The sequence below is a fragment of the Ranitomeya variabilis genome, chromosome 4 (genome assembly GCF_051348905.1).
Source record: "Ranitomeya variabilis isolate aRanVar5 chromosome 4, aRanVar5.hap1, whole genome shotgun sequence".
NCBI lineage: Eukaryota > Metazoa > Chordata > Amphibia > Anura > Dendrobatidae > Ranitomeya > Ranitomeya variabilis.
In genome coordinates, this window is record NC_135235.1 from 428,299,748 (window position 1) to 428,316,179 (window position 16,432).

Here is a 16,432-nt window from a genome sequence, read left to right on the forward strand (position 1 = left end):
TTTTTTAACTGAGCATGCTCCGATTTTAATTTTTTTAAAAACGGATCCATCAAAAAACAGAAGAAACGGATGAAAACTGATGCGACGGATCTGTCGGAAAAACGAATCCGGATTTTGACTGACGGCAAAAAACTGATGTGTGAAAGGGGCCTTACATGTGGACAGGGTTGGGTGGACTGATTGGACTAATAACAGAAGAATAAGCAGTGTTAATGCAAGGCATTGGTGGCAATATGATGTTGTTCAAAGTGTGCCGTTTTTTTTTTCAATCTGCTTCCAGGGGTCACATTATTATTTTAGGATATTCAAATAGCTTCTTAAGAAAGGAAGAGCACAGGAATTCTAGTGCCACCTTATTGGATGTAGCAATCCTGAACGTCCATATCGAAACTTTTAAAGAGCCCTGCCACATGACCTAGAATAATAGGCCAAACCAAACATCGCATTTGCAGACACGTGTTTCAATGTGCTTGCCTTCAAAGCAACAGGTCTGATTTGGCTGGATGAGAGGCCTCTGACAGGGAATCTAAGGTGGAATGTTTCTCCTTGTGCTGACTGCCAAACTGACATAAGGAAACTTAAAGGCCATGCAATGCTCCTCTGGGAAATGTAATATCGGCCATGCAATGCTCTTCTGAGATATTTGCTAATTTAATTGCCCAGAGGATCATTGCATGGTCCACTAATCTCCTTATGCCAGTTTGGCACTTTCCGCAGGCAGGGTGGATTGATTTAAATCACGCCGATTTAAATCATGATTTAAATCACGATTTAAATCAAAAGATTTTTTTCTATTTAAATCGGATCGATTTAAATCATGATTTTAATCATGATTTAAATCACTGATTTAAATCAAAAGGTTTTTTTTTAATATAAATCACGATTAAAATGAGAAGTGAGAGCAGTGCGCATGTGCGCCCATAGTTACACAGACGAAACTAGGGGCAACGATCTAACGCCAGGGTGAGGGGGGGACCCCAAAGTAAGTAAAAATCTTTTTTGTTTTACTATATGGCAATAGGTAGGTGTTTAAAAGCAGCATGTCTTAATTGTATAAACTATTAATAGCCTCCACATTTTGTTCATACTGCCCCTTTAATTCCACACTTCTAGCTTGGTTTCACTTTTGGTTTAGTTTCTTTTTCCATTCAGTTGACATGCCCAAACTTGTTGGATAGTCAGCATCCTACAGAAACCTCTGGAAGAGCATGGCATTGTGAATGTTACACATAATACAGCCTTTATTCTACTGAGTTAAACAACTCAGCTTTATCTCATGATGGAAGAACCTTTGGATGGTAAAATATTTTCCTCAAAAAGCAGTTTATTGAAAAAAATCCGATTTAAATAAAAAAAATCCGATTTAAATCAAAAAAATCCGATTTTTTTGATTTTTTTTTAAAAAACATTGATTTTTTTCCACCCTGTCCACAGGTAGCCCCCCCCGTGAAAGGACTCAATATCAGACCTCCTGCTATGCACTGATGAGAGGCAAACACCCTGAAACACAGGTCTGCAAATGGAGTATCTGGTTTGCATTCTTGTTGTAAGGGTACTGTCACACAGTGCAATTTTGATCGCTACGACGGTACGATTCGTGACGTTCTAGCGATATCGTTACGATATCGCAGTGTCTGACACGCAGCAGCGATCAAGGACCCTGCTGAGAATCGTACGTCGTAGCAGATTGTTTGGAACTTTCTTTCGTCGCTTGATCACCCGCTGACATCGCTGGATCGTTGTGTGTGACACCGATCCAGCGATGTGTTCGCTTGTAACCAGGGTAAACATAGGGTAACTAAGCGCAGGGCCGCGCTTAGTAACCCGATGTTTACCCTGGTTACCAGCGTAAACGTAAAAAAAACAAACAGTACATACTCACATTCCGGTGTCTGTCCTCTGGCGTCTCAGCATCTCTGCACTGTGAGCGCCTGCCGGCCGGAAAGCGAGCACAGCGGTGACGCGGTGACGTCACCGCTCTGCTTTCCGGCTATGGTGCTTACACAGTGGAGAGAAGCAGAACGCCGGGGACAGACACCGGAATGTAAGTATGTACTGTTTGTTTTTTTTACGTTTACGCTGGTAACCAGGGTAAACATCGGGTTACTAAGCGCGGCCCTGCGCTTAGTAACCCGATGTTTACCCTGGTTACCCGGGGACTTCGGCATCGCTCCAGCGCCGTGATTGCAAAGTGTGACCGCAGTCTACGACGCTGGAGCGATAATCATACGACGCTGCGACGTCACGGATCGTGCCGTCGTAGCGATCAAAATTGCACTGTGTGACAGTACCCTAAGTCATGTGGCAAGGCTCTTTAAAGAGTCATTATTGACTTTTAGGATTACTGTCCTCACCCTACCCCTATAGGTAGCACTAGAGTTCTAGTTCTCATCCTGTCTGAAGAGTCTATTTGCATATTTAATTTCCCAGAGGCGCATTGCATGGCTTATAAGTCTTCTTACGCCAGCCCGCTACTCTTTAAATGGAAAAACATACTCCCTTAGACCCTCTATATCGCACTAAAATTATATGATATGCAAATTGCCTCTTCAGAGAAAAAGAGGACTTAATCTCTATAGTGCCACCTGTTGGAAGTAGCGATCCTAAAATCATAAGATCATTTTATGGATGGGAGTGTCATGTTTTTTAACCTTAAAGGAGTTGTCCAGTTACAACATACTAATGACCTATTCATGTGATGGGTCATCAATATCACATCAGTTGAGGTCCAACACCTGGTATCCACAACGATCAAGGCACAGCTTCATTCACTGTGTAGCGTCCACTGCCATGACATGCATGTGCGATCCCGCATATTTCCCAGCAGATGATGGCCATCATGTGCCTTTAACAGCCGCGGATGGAGAAGGAGCAGTGCTGTAACACTGCTATATATAGCACAAGCGATCAGGCGATTGCAGCTACAAGTTCCCTAAGGGAACTATTAATTACAGTAAAAAATAAAAGTAAAAAAACACAAGTTCAAATCACTCTCATTTTGCCCAATTAAAAATAAAACAATTAAAAAAGTTAATATTTGGTATTGTTTCTTTCATAAAAGTCCAATTTATCAAAGCATAAAGTAAATTAATCTGATCGGTAAACAGCCTAACAAGAAAAAAATCAAAACACCAGAATTATGTTTTGTGGCCACCGCAACATTGCAATAAAATGCATTAAGTGGCGATCAAAACATCATATCTACCCCAAAATGGTTTCAGTTAAAACGTCGGCTCAGGGCACAAATAAAAAAATATAAACCCTCACACAGCCCCAGATTTTGAAAATGTCGACACAAGCAACATTTTTTTATTTGTATTTTTTTTTGCAAATTCCCCAAAAATTTTTAACCACTTAAATAAAAGAGTACATCACAGATGTGCTTCAGTCCCTCCGTGGAGTGATTTTATGTATTACTGTAATTTTGTTGCAATTTTTGTACCATTTTGGTTTAAAGCCTCGTGAAAATAGCAAAAGGCAAAAATAAAAAAACATTTTTGACTTAACACACGGGATCCATGAAGTTTGTGAAAATTTGGAGAACTTGATGCAAAAAATGTGAACGAACATCACAAGACACAAAAAAATGATGAATCAGGGTCAAAGTGTAGCAAATATTTGCTGATCAGTAGGGGTGCCGGATTTCTGATCCCCCGCTGATCTGCTATTGTGAGGCCTCCATTGAAGTTTTACGTTGTATTTATTATTTTAAGGTTAAGTTACTGACAAAAGAGATGGAAGTTATGAGAGAATTGGAGCTGAAAGGAGCGGAAACAATTCAGGAAACGGAGGCCACCAACCAGAGACTGCTGGAGGCCGTGAAACTGAAGGACTTTGAAATGAAGGAGCTGTCAGCGGTCAAAGATGCACGGTAGATCCGAAAAGAAAAATATGATAGATGTGCATGCTCATGGAGACAGGGGTTTTTTTTAGCAGCAAGACAATTAAAACCTCAGTCATTAATAGAAAACTATGTCAAAAAGTTGCAGTCTTGCATGGATTATAATCACAATTGACATCACATCCGTTAGCTGCTGCAAAACATAAAAGCGATATGCGGTCCATCTAGTGCAATAAACCCAATACTAGGTGGAGATATAGGCAGACTAGTCGGAACTGTGCTCACCTTGGGGGGATGTCCATCACATGCAGAACTGGGTAAAGCCTTGTAGAATCATGGTTCATCAGGTGGACAAACAACACTGCAAGATACAAAACGGTATACCAGAGAGTACAGAACGCGGGCGCCGCTGAGAATGGCTGCCCGGAGAATAGAATATCGTCAAGGTTCTTTCATTGTTGTTTTTCTGGTGTTTGTGTGTATATGAGTCCGGTGGGCGGTCCTACTCAGTGATTGACAGTCCTCCATGTATCACTGTATGCAGGGATGGCTGTAAATCACTCGTAGGACAGCCCACTGGACCCATGAATACAGACACCAGGGGTTTCAATGAATAAATCACAAGTTATAGGGAATCTTTCCCACAAGCCTATATATATACTTTTGCTCAGCGTCTCCTTCTCTACACTGTGCTGCCACAGATCGGGCTGCATGTACAACGTGATCGTTGCCTTTAAAATAACATATGATTGCAGGCCACACTATGAAAAATGCCATAGAAAATGTCATGAATCCTCCTGGTATCTCCGGATGAGTATCCTCTAAATTTAGGAAACGGTTACAAGCTATTAAGTCCCTTCATCATTTTCCGACATTCCTGTTAATTATTCTTGCGTTTGCAGTTTTACTATCTAAGCTGAAAATGTTTAAAGTCTTTACAGAGGGCTTATTATTCAGCGGGATCTTTCAATGCCTCACATTTATCATGCCAGTACTATTAATGTGTGATATCCTGCTCATGCAGCTGTCACTGCTGGGTGTTACACAACTGCCAACATTTCTTGGGAAGGTTAAGGGATGGGTATGGACCTGTCATCATACTGTACACAGTGTGATGACCGTGCACCCTAATCTCTTCATTAGAGCAGCGTTGTCACTGTACAAGCACGCTGCCGGTCTCTGTCATTAGCCCAGCTATGGCCCTTTGTCACTGTACTAGCCCAGCGCCGGTCTCTGTCATTAGTACAGTGACAAACTGCCATAGCTGGGCTAATTATTATTATAATTATAATACATTGTTATATCGCCATTTATTCCATGGCGCGTTACATGTGAACGGGGTAAATATAGACTAGTACAATAAACATGAGTAAAACAAGGCACACACAAGTACAGGAGGAGAAAGGATAGAAGAGGGTAGATTTGGTCATGCGGCGGTTCAGCAAACAAAGGATCACTGCAGGTTGTAGGCTTGTTGGAAGAGGTGGGTCTTCAGGTTCTTTTTGAAGGTTTCCGTGGTAGGCAAGAGCCTGATGTGTTGGGGTAGATAGTTCCAGAGTATAGGGGAAGCACGGGAGAAGTCTTGTATGCGGTTGTGGGAGGAAGAGATGAGAGAGAAGGAGATCATGAGAGGATCGAAGGTTGCGTGTAGGTAGGTACCGGGAGATCATGTCACAGATGTATGGAGGAGACAGGTTGTGAATGGCTTTGTATGTCATTGTTAGTGTTTTGTACTGGAGCCTCTGGGCAATAGGAAGCCAATGAAGGGCCTGGCAGAGAGGAGAGGCTGGGGAATAACGGGGAGACAGGTGGATTAGTCGGGCAGTAGAGTTTAGGATGGATTGGAGTGGTGCCAGAGTGCTAGAGGGGAGGCCAGAGAGTAGGAGGTTGCAGTAGTCGAAGTGGGAGATGCTGTGGGCATGCGCTAGTGTTTTGTGGTTTCATGGTCAAGGAATGCACGGATCCGGGAAATGTTTTTGAGTTGGACTCGGCAGCAGGAGGCAAGGGCTTGGATATGTGGCTTGAAAGAGAGGGCAGAGTCAAGGATCACACCGAAGCACCGAGCATGAGGGACTGGGGAAAGTGAGTAGCCATTGACATTGATGGATAGGTCGGGTGGAGGGGTAGAGTGAGTTGGGGGAAAGATGATGAATTCTGTTTTGTCCATGTTCAGTTTTAGAAAGCGAGCAGAAAAGAAAGATGAAATAGCAGACAGACATTGTGGGATTTTGGTCAGTAAGGAAGTGAGGTCAAGTCCGGATAGGTATAGAGATGATATTGTAAACCGTGGGATTCTATGAGCTGTACCAGGCCGAAGGTGTAGATGGAGAGGAGTAGGGGTCATAGAACTGAGCCTTGGGGGAACACCGTCATACAAGGGGCGAGATGATAAGGTGGTGTGGGAGAGGGAGACACTGAATGTTCGGTCTATTAGACATGATGAGATCCAGGATAGGGCCAAATCTGTGATGCCAAGAGATGACAGAATCTGTAACAAGAGGGAATGGTCTACAGTTTCGAAGGCAGAAGACAGGTCCAGGAGGAGGAGGACAGAGTAGTGTCGCTTGCTCTTGGCGGTTAGTAGGTCGTTGGTCACTTTAGTTAGGGCAGTTTCAGTTGAGTGATGTGGTCGGAAGCTGGATTGTAACCGGTCAAAGAGGGAGCAGGAGGAGAGGTGGGAGGACAGTTCAAGATGGACATGCTGTTCCAGTAGTTTTGAGGCATAAGGGAGAAGGGATATCGGGCGATAGCTGGACACAGAGGATGGGTCGAGGGAGGGTTTTTTGAGGATTGGTGTGATTGATGCATGTTTGAAAGATGAGGAGAAGACACCGTTTGTAAGTGAGAGGTTGAAGAGTTGTGTTAGGGTTGGGATGAAGACTTTGGCGAGGTTAGGGATGAGGTGGGACGTGAGCGCCTTTAGCGTGCAAGTGGTGAGATGTGATCTTGACAGAAGGGTGGAGAGCTGATCGTCTGTCAAGGTGGAGAAGCTGGCTTTAGAAGAACTGGGCTGAGCAGTCAAGAGGAGGGGCATTGGGGGCTGCGGGCCAAAGCTTTGTCTGATGTTATCTATCTTCTGCTTAAAGAAAGAGACAAAGTCTTCAGCAGAAATGAGAGGAGAGGGACGAGGTGCTGGGGGACGGAGTTGAGAATTGAAAGTGATGAAGAGCTCTTTAGGGTTGTGAGTCAGGGAGGATATGAGAGATCAGAAGTAGGTTTGTTTTGTGGTAGTAAGAGTGGACTTGAAGCTGGTGAGGGACTGCTTGTATGCGATAAAGTGCTCAGCAGAACGAGATCCCTTCCATCTCCGCTCAGCGACCCTGGAAGCCCGTCTCAGTTATTTGGTCAGGCTGGTCAGCCAGGGCTGCCTGTTGATTGTACGAGTTTTGCTATGTGTGAGGGGGGCAGCCGAATCAAGTGTAGCTGTTATTGCGGTGTCATGAAAAGTGGCAGCAGCATCTGTGTCATGGAAGGAAGCTATGTCTGTAAGAGGGAGAAGGGACACAGAGAGTGAGTGTAAATTTAGGTGTTTGAGATTTCTGCTAGGGTGAGTAGGTTTGTTGAGTGGGGATCTAGGAGAGGAAAGAGAATGTCAGTAGGTTGTGGTCAGACAGGGGGAGGGGTGAGTTAGTGATATTAGTAAGGGAACAGAGGCGGGTGAAGATGAGGTCCAGTGTGTGGCCATCTTTGTGGGTGGCTGCGGAGGACCATTGAGTGAGACCAAAGGAGGCAGTGAGCGATAAAAGTTTAGAGGCAGCTGGGGTGGAAGTGTCAGTGGGGATATTGAAGTCACCCATGATGATAGTGGGGATGTTGGCTGAGAGGAAGTGAAGTAGCCAGCTGGTGAAGTGGTTGAGAAAGGTGGAGATGGCTAGTTCTGGTGGGCGGTAGATGACAGCCAGCTGGAGGTTGGAGGGGGAGTAGATGCGGATGCAGTGCACCTCAAATGAGGGAAGAGTAGCAGAGGGTGGTAGTGGAATTGTGGTAAAGGAGCAGGTATCGGACAGGAGCAAGCCAACTCCTCCACCATGTTTGCTGGTGGGGCGTGGGGTGTGAGAGAGATTGAGTCCTCCATAAGAAAGTGCAGCTGGAGAGGCTGAGTCAGAGTGGGTGAGCCAGGTTTCAGTGATGCAGAGGAAGGAGAGTTTGTTAGTGATAAAGAGGTAATGGATAAATGACAGTTTGTTGCAGACAGAGCGTGCGTTCCATAGTGCTCCAGGTAGGGGGAGTGGGGGCAAGTTGAATGGGTATGAGGATATTGTGGTTGCGAAGACGTGTAGAGGATCATGGCAGGGGATTAGAAATGAGTGTGGGGATGTGTTGAGGAGGGCCAGGATTAGGGGATACGTCGCCAGCAATGAGGAGTAGCAGACAGAGCGTTAGAAGGTGGGAGCAGGATAGGACATGATGTGGCCGTTTGTGTCTGGAGAAAAAGGATTGTATGTGTGGAGGAACAGTTCTGTGGAGCAGGTGAGGTGACTGGGGAGGATGAAGGGGAAATTACTAGTTCCTTACTAGGTGGAGGGATTACAGGAGATAGGAAGAAATAAAGTAGTATGGGGGTGAATGTAAATAGAAACCGAAACATTATAGTAGTTTTCTATTTCTTTACCATCCAGTCAATTCCAGTCCAATTCCAGTCTAATTCAGAGTAATTAGAAATCTGTAATTTGAAAGATGGTCAGACTCATGGCTTTGAATTTATGTGCACCTAAGGGCTCACAGCTGAGAAGGGATGTTGAGAAGGGATGTGGGCGTGTGTGTCCAGAGCACATGTTCACAGTTAAGCCAGGTCATAAAGAGGGGGAGGGGTTAGATTGACCATTCAGGTATGCAAGGGAGACGCAAGAGGAATGAAGTACTGTACATATGGATAGAAAATAATGGGTAACAAACCATACCAGGTGGGGATTATATGCACTTCATATAGACAGACAAGGCAGGAAAGTTGAGTGGATGAGCAATACACCAGTCTCTGTCATTAGCCCAGCTATGGCCCTTTGTCACTGTACTAGCCCAGCGCAGGTCTCTGTATGTGCCACTCATGTATCCATTGTACGATATTTTGTATTTATGACTTGTAGAATAAAGGAACTGGATGAGAAACTACAGTCATTGCAGCATCAGATGGCAAAACAAGAGGCGACATTCCAAAGAAAGTAAGTAGGACTAGAGAACCCCTCAGCTGTGTCAATGTTTCTTTCCCCAGGAACATCGATATCCCTCAGTGTCACTCTCTGGTGATATAGTTTGTTGCTAGGCAACAACAGAAATGTATTCAGAAACTGCCTATCGCCAGAAATCTAATCAATGCTTGTAATGGAAAAATCTTACTTTTACCAGTTACCCTTTAACCCTATCAGAACACAAAAAGAAATCATGAGTTCATATGGATCCTCTTCTGTTATACGGTTACGTTACTGTTACAGTATATAGCAGTAATTTATTGGGGGTTTTCTGCCTCTTTGTAGAGTGGCAGGGGGGGAAAGGGATGCCTACATGATGTGCCATTTAGTATACACAGGTTTATGTTCACAGCAGGTTGGACAGACCATTGGTGCAACCTGTACTTCCAGAAATCGAAGTATTAATAGATTATTTTTATCAATTAGCAAAATGCAAAGTGAGTGAACAAAAGAGAAATCGGATCAATATTTGGTGAAAACGCCCTTCACCTTAAAAACAGCATGAGTTCTCCATGGTAGACTTGTACAGATTTTCAAAGAATTCGGCAAGGAAGTTGATCCAAACATCTTGAAGACCATCAGGAGGCAGATCTGATTGGCTTCAAGATCTGCAGCAGGGCAATGACCCCAAACATACACCATGCTCAGCATAAAGAAGAGCAAGGAGTCCTGGAAGTGATGATATGTCCCAACAGAGCCCTGATCCCAATATCATAAGAGTCTATCACAGATTATATGAAGACACGGAAGGATTTGCACCAGCCTACATCTATAGAAGATCTGTGGTTAATTCTCCAAGATGTTTGGAACAAACACACTGCTGAGTTCAATAAAAAAACTGTGTACAAGTGTAACTAGAAGAATAGATGCTACTCAGAAGGCAAAAGGCGGTCACACAAATATTGATTAGATTTAGATTTTGCTTTGATTCGTTCACTTTGCATTTTGTGGTTTGGTAAAAACAATGCACACTTCTAATTGTGAAAGCATTCTTACCTTGCAGCATTATTTTCCACACCTGCCTAAAACTTTAGCACAGAACCATATATTATTTTCTTTCTTCCTTAATATATTTTGGTGGCTAGGTGAAATGTTCATTAGTATCTGTAATGATGACGAAATTATACAATAGTTTTCATAGGTTTTTTTTCAGCATCTAACTGATAGGTCACTTGCACTCGTTGAATGTTTGGTCAGTATTTTACCACAGCATTTGGTCAGTAATTTACCTCAGCATTTGGTCAGTATTTTACCTCAGTATTTGGTCATTAATTTACCTCAGGATTTGGTCAGTAATTTACCTCAGGATTTGGTCAGTAATTTACCTCAGGATTTGGTCAGTAATTTACCTCAGGATTTGGTCAGTAATTTACCTCAGGATTTGGTCAGTATTTTCCCTCAGTATTTGGTCAGTATTTTACATCAGTATCGGTAAGACAAATCCAGGAGTGGGTGATAAAAACAGAAGTGGTGACGTGTTTCTGTTATACTATGATTGTTCCACTCCGGATTTTGGCTTACAGATTCTGATGTAAAATACTGACCAAATACTGAACGTGTGAATGTGGCCTTGTTAGGAACATGCTGTGGTAGAACAGATGCTCTAAGGCATCTCTATATATAATCGCCAGTTAGAACTTCCGGCCGCTGTCCCCGAATCCCATAAGGCGCCACCGCAGTGTCACTTGTGCAGGCGCAGATTGTGGCCGAAAGGCGCAGTAACAACCATGTCATTACCACGCATGCACGGGAATAGCGGTGACGTGTATGTCACTTGCGCAAGGCCATGAACTGCGCCTGCACAAAAATGCAGAGGGATGATATAGAACAGATATGTTGGAAAGCGCAAACGGTGTGAGACATGTCCGCTGCTCCTGTCAGCACCACTAAGCATACACAGATGTTAATTTCACCGCACTCCTGATGTGATAGCATCAGGACTATTTCTAGCAATTAATAACCTGCAGATGCTGGAGGGGGAGGTAATCAATTACAGAAGATGACACCGAGAGGGATGGAGTCCCCTTATTTTGGTATCCCTTGTTTTGCATCAGGGGCATATGGGCTTTTTGTTTGCCATACAATAAATTGCTTGAGATATCCTAGTAATGTGGAATATTAATGAAGCTTTAATTAAACTGAGCATCATGTTGTCCTATATAAACAAGCTGTTTATAGCCCTGAAGATAACAACATATTTCCATCCTGTAATTTCCGTGAGTGGTAGTGCAGAATGTTAAAGAGGAACTGTCATCTGTCATGACCATATATCTATTTACCTTTGGGAATCTGCACCATGTTGTATTACAGCTGGTCATATTGGGCACCAGAGGCAAACCCTCACTACATCCAAAGCAGCTGGGCAGACCTGTGTACTACACACTCTACACTGGCTACATCACTGGCAGGGCTGGTAAGGGTTTATCCATCCAGTTATCAAGGATGTGATTTGTGGGGAGCAAAGGGAAGAACCTGCAAGAAGAAAAAAAAACAAGAGAGTAGCCAATATACTGTATATGAAAAGCAGGCATATGTGAAAAACTCAGAATCACAGTCCATTTCACATGGCCTCCTGCTAGAAAGAGGATGCATGTTTATATATGTACTAGCTATTGAACCCGTTCTACGCCCGGGTGGCGAGCATTTATATTGGTATATGGTCTCCATCGTGGTATGTGCTGCTTCCATCCTGCGCCCTAATCTTGTCATGTGCTGCTACCATCTTGCGCCCCCATCCTGTCATGTGCAGCCCCCATCCTGTTTTGTGTGCCTCCATCTTGTGATGTGCTACTGTGTTCCTGAGCACTCATCCTGTCACGTGCTCCCATCCTGTACCCCAATCCTGTCATGTGGTGCTCCCATTTTCCACCCCAATCCTGTCATGTGCTGCTCCCATCCTGCACCCCCATGCTGTCATGTGCTGCTCCCATCCTGCGCCCTCATCCTGTCATGTAGTGCTTGCATCCTGCACCCACATGCTGTCATGTGCTGCTCCCATCCTGCGCCTCCATTTTGGTATGTGCTGCTCCCATCCTGCACCCCATCCTTTCAAGTGCTGCTCTCATCCTGCGCCCCCATCCTGTCATGTGCTGCTACCATCCTGAGCCCCGATTCTGTCATGTCCTGCTGCCATCCTGCGCCCCCATTCTGTCATGTGCTGCTCCCATCCTACCCCCCCGTTCTGTCATGTGCTGCTCCCATCCTGTGCCCCCATGCTGTCATGCACTGCTCCCATCTTGAGCCCCCATTCTGTCATGTACTGCTCCCATCCTACGCCCCAGTTCTGTCATGTGCTGTTACCATCCTGCGGCCCCTTTCTGTCATGTGCTGCTCCCATCCTGCGCCCCCATTCTGACATGTGCTGCACCCATCCTGCGCCTCCATTCTGTCATTTGCTGCTCCCATCCTGCGCCCCCATCCTGTCATGTGCTGCTCCCAGCCTGTGCCCCCGTTCTGTCATGTGCTGCTCCCATCCTGTGCCCCCACTCTGTCATGTGCTGCTTCCATCCTGCACCCCTGTTCTGTCAAGTGCTGCTGCCATCCTGCACCCCCGTTCTGTCATGTGCTGCTCTATTCTGTCATGTGCTGCTCCCATCCTGCGCCACAGTTCTGTAATGTGCTGCTCCCATCCATATGCCCCGTACGCTGCTCCATAAAGGTTGATGGCCCCCAGAAGATGCTCCATAGTATATGCCTTGTATGCTGCTCCATTATGGTTGATGGCCCCCATAAGATGCTCCATAGTATATGCCCTGTATGCTGATCCATAAAGGTTGATGGCCCCCATAAGATGCTCCATAGTATTATATGCCCTGTATGCTGCTGCAATAAAATAAAAAACATAACATACTCGCCTATTGTCGCTGGGCGCCAAGTGCTGGGGGGCCTGAGCAGGCGGGGACACCGGCGCGCTGTGGGGGTCAGGAACCAGAGTCGCCGCTAGCTCAGGCCCCCGGCACTTGCTATAGTCACCTGGCCCTGATCCACTACTGCGTGCCGCTCCGTCTTCCGGGTTCTCTGGCTGTGACTGTTCAGTCAGAGGGCGGCGCGCATTAAGCGCGTCATCGCGCCCTCTGAACTGAACGTCACAGGCAGAGGATGTGGAAGACAGAGCGGCGCGCAGCGGTGGAACGGGGATAGGTGAATATAGAATATACTCACCCTACTGACACGTCCCTGCTTCTCCATTGGAGATCGCGGTGTGCGTTCAGTGCTTACGATTACCGCGATCTCCTGGGCTGCTTCACTCTGTGGGGTCCAGACTGCGCCGGCGCTTGCGCAGTCTATAAAGGCTTCGGACAGAGGCTCTTAAAGGGGTTGGCCACTTTATCTTTACATTATCGGATGTGTTGGGATATGATATTGTGTACATATACTGTGATATAAGTATCACCGGTTCTCCTCCTGCTCGATTTCCTCATTGACTGCACAGTTCTCCATACAGTGGCTGCTGGTGGAGGAGCATGTGACCAGACCTGTCCATCAGTCTCCTCCAATTGGAATACACCTCGAGTGGGAAAGCTGTCCATCAGTGTCCTCCAATAGAAAGGCAGCTTTCCCACTCGAGGTGTTTTCCAATTGGAGGAGACTGATGGACAGGTCTGGTCACATGCTCCTCTACGGTGGCCATTGTATGGAGAACTGTGCAGTCGGTGAGGTATATGTTTTCTGGTTATTGCTCGGGTAGTGTAACTTCTTTACACTATAAGCCTCCTAGGCATATAAGAGGCTGTTAGTTCATGTCAGGAGTCCTGATGTCGGACTAGGAACTGTGGCCCAAATACGGACAATAAAATGCGGTCCTGATGAAGCACCCTAAAATGCTGTTCTGTGAGTAAGCTTGAGGCTAGGGTGGCTAGAATTTTATGACTGGAAAAAAAAAGGAAAATCTGAATTTTACACAGTGCTAAAGAAACTGTAATTTATTGAAAGGCCATGTGTGGCACCAATTGGCCAATGGCCAAACTGCTCAAAAAATGGAGTGGCTGCCCGTACAGGGTTTGTTCAGTAAGAGCAGTAATGACCCTCAACAATGTACAATGTAATAAAGTGGAAAATGAATATTTTGTGATGTGACATTGCAGGCATGTGCACCTAGACCGCCTTGCTCGTGAGAAGGAGTCGGCGCTGGGATCAATTAAGGAAGCGCATACTGAGCATGTGCAGCAGCTGGAGAAGCAGAAGAAAGAGCTGCAGATGTGTGTAGAAACCCTACAGGTGGAGCAGCAAAGAGCTCAGTGCAGTCAGCAAGCAGTGCTGGCAGAAAAGGACTGCACCATTGACAAGTAAGTACAAACGCATCAGCACGGAATACTGCCTTTTTTACAGGATACATAGTTTTAGGAGAACATTTCAAAGGACTGCTGACAAGGATTGGCTATTCGCACATAGATTATCAAGCAATCCCAGCACAATACTTGTTTTACTGGCTGAGAAGTAGTTGTAAAAGGGTTTGTAGTGGTCTACACTGTAAAGTAGTTGTAGATCTGATAGTGTAGTATTATTTCACTGTCTGGCATGAGGAGTTGTGCTCAAAAGTTTACATACCCCGGCAGAATATTTGCTTTCTCGGACCTTTTTTCAGACAATATGAATAACACCAAAAATTTTTCTCCACTCATGGTTAGTGGTTGGGTGAAGCCATTTTTTGTCAAACCACTGTGTTTTCTCTTGATATATATTCCTTCAATTCAAAGAAACTTTATTGGCAGGACCAAATATAACGTTAGTTTTGCCAAATGACGTGTACAGTAGTGAGTAGGGACAGTGGGGATACTGGGTAGGGACTGTGGGAACGATGGATGGGGTACAGGGTGGGGGCTAAAGTAGTCCATGGCATATCATGGTTGTCTTTCTCGCATCCTATGGTACGCGCTCACAAACTGCGCTGCTATCTCAACCGCGCTCTCTTCTTCCCCCAACAGGATATATGTTTCCTCTTCCTCCTTCATGAAGCTGAAATCCGGAAAGAGATAGTCTCCTGAACTGAGTGTCCTTCACTGCTGAGTATTTGGTGCAGTGTAACAGGAAGTGGGTCTCATCCTCCAGGGCCTACAGGTCACAGTGTAGGCAGTAGATTAATAGTAAGAGACCTAGCACTCAACTTTAGGTAGGATGCAGCAGGAAAAATTTATTGTAGTAAACACAGGAAAACGTTTCGGTCAATTGTGACCTTCATCAGTTACAGGAAGTTGTGAAATAAAAGCCAGTAACGGGAATAATAATCGCTGCACGATCATATATCAAGATTAGTTCAGCGTGGTTGTTGTAGGCAAGCCTGCTATGAGCAAATAGGGAGATTCCTGGAGCTGTAGTGCTCCCCGACGCGGCGTCTGCCACAACCTCGATGGCCAGATTGTGGGCACTGTGTCTATACCAGCTGAGGATCTGGGGGTCTCTGGGGTCCGAGAGTTTCACCAGATATGGAGCCAGTCTGTAGTCTCTCTGTAGACTCTGGTACATGGTCAGTTTCTGTGAGCTGCTGATCTCGTTCTTCCAGTCACTGACGTACCTCTCCTGCCCCTCACCTACCATCTTTTTGAGTCTGGCTTTTGTCAGGTTGTTTTGGTTGATGGTTCGGTCAGGTTGGGGGTCCTGGTTTGTGGGGACCACCTATATGTAGCATGGCTTTATGGTGAATGGGAGCTTGGGTTGCTACTCTGAAGGTGAGCCTGGAAGCTCAGCGCCCTCTTCAGGGAATCTGCCCAGCTCATCCCGACAGGCACTGTTTGTGGTGCTCCAATGGACCTGGAGAAGGTGTTTTCAGATTTCCAGGTGGAATATTTCTGTTGGACTGGAATCCCACTTTGACCATTCTGGGTATGTGTGAGGGCCCCAGACTTCACTGCCGTACAGGAGGATTGGGGTGATTATGGCATCAAACATTTTTAGCCAGACCCTCACTGGAGGCTTCAGATGGTAGTTTCCTTCGTATGGCATAGAAGGTTTTGCAGGTCTTGTTCTTCAGGGTCTCTATGGCTTGTTTGAAGCTCCCTGACCAGTGAATTTCCAGGCCCAGGTAGGTGTATTTGTCCGTTTCTGTAAGAACGCAGTTGTTTAGCACAAATGGAAGGTGCTGGTTTGATCTTGGCTTTCCCCTCTGGAACACCATGATGTTGGTTTTCTTTGGGTTGGTGGGAGTGCCCATGTGGAGCTGAATTTCTCAAAGATCTTCAGGTTTTCTTGGAGACCTTTCTCATTTAGTGACAGCAGCAGTAGGTCATCTGCATACAGCAAGAATTTCACCTGGGTGTCATGGAGTGTGAGACCTGGTGCCGTGGAAGATTCCAGAGCTGTGGCCGCCTCATTGATGTAAATATTGAAGAGTGTTGGGCTTAGGGTGCAGCCCTGTCTGACTCCGCGACTCTGCGACTCTGCTGGAAATCAGCCGTTTTTCTACCGTTCA

At 45.5% G+C, this 16,432-nt stretch overlaps 1 protein-coding gene across 9 annotated transcripts in view; it reads left to right on the forward strand.

The window, feature by feature from the left end:
- CCDC57 (coiled-coil domain containing 57) overlaps positions 1 to 16,432 on the forward strand; it is a 122,967-nt gene that overhangs the window by 39,180 nt on the left and 67,355 nt on the right. For all 9 annotated transcript variants that reach the window (XM_077251381.1, XM_077251391.1, XM_077251384.1 and 6 more), the window contains 3 exons: positions 3,714 to 3,871; positions 8,926 to 9,000; positions 14,112 to 14,312. In XM_077251381.1, coding sequence (XP_077107496.1) covers positions 3,714 to 3,871; positions 8,926 to 9,000; positions 14,112 to 14,312 — 434 coding nt within the window. The remainder of the gene's footprint in view (positions 1 to 3,713; positions 3,872 to 8,925; positions 9,001 to 14,111; positions 14,313 to 16,432) is intronic.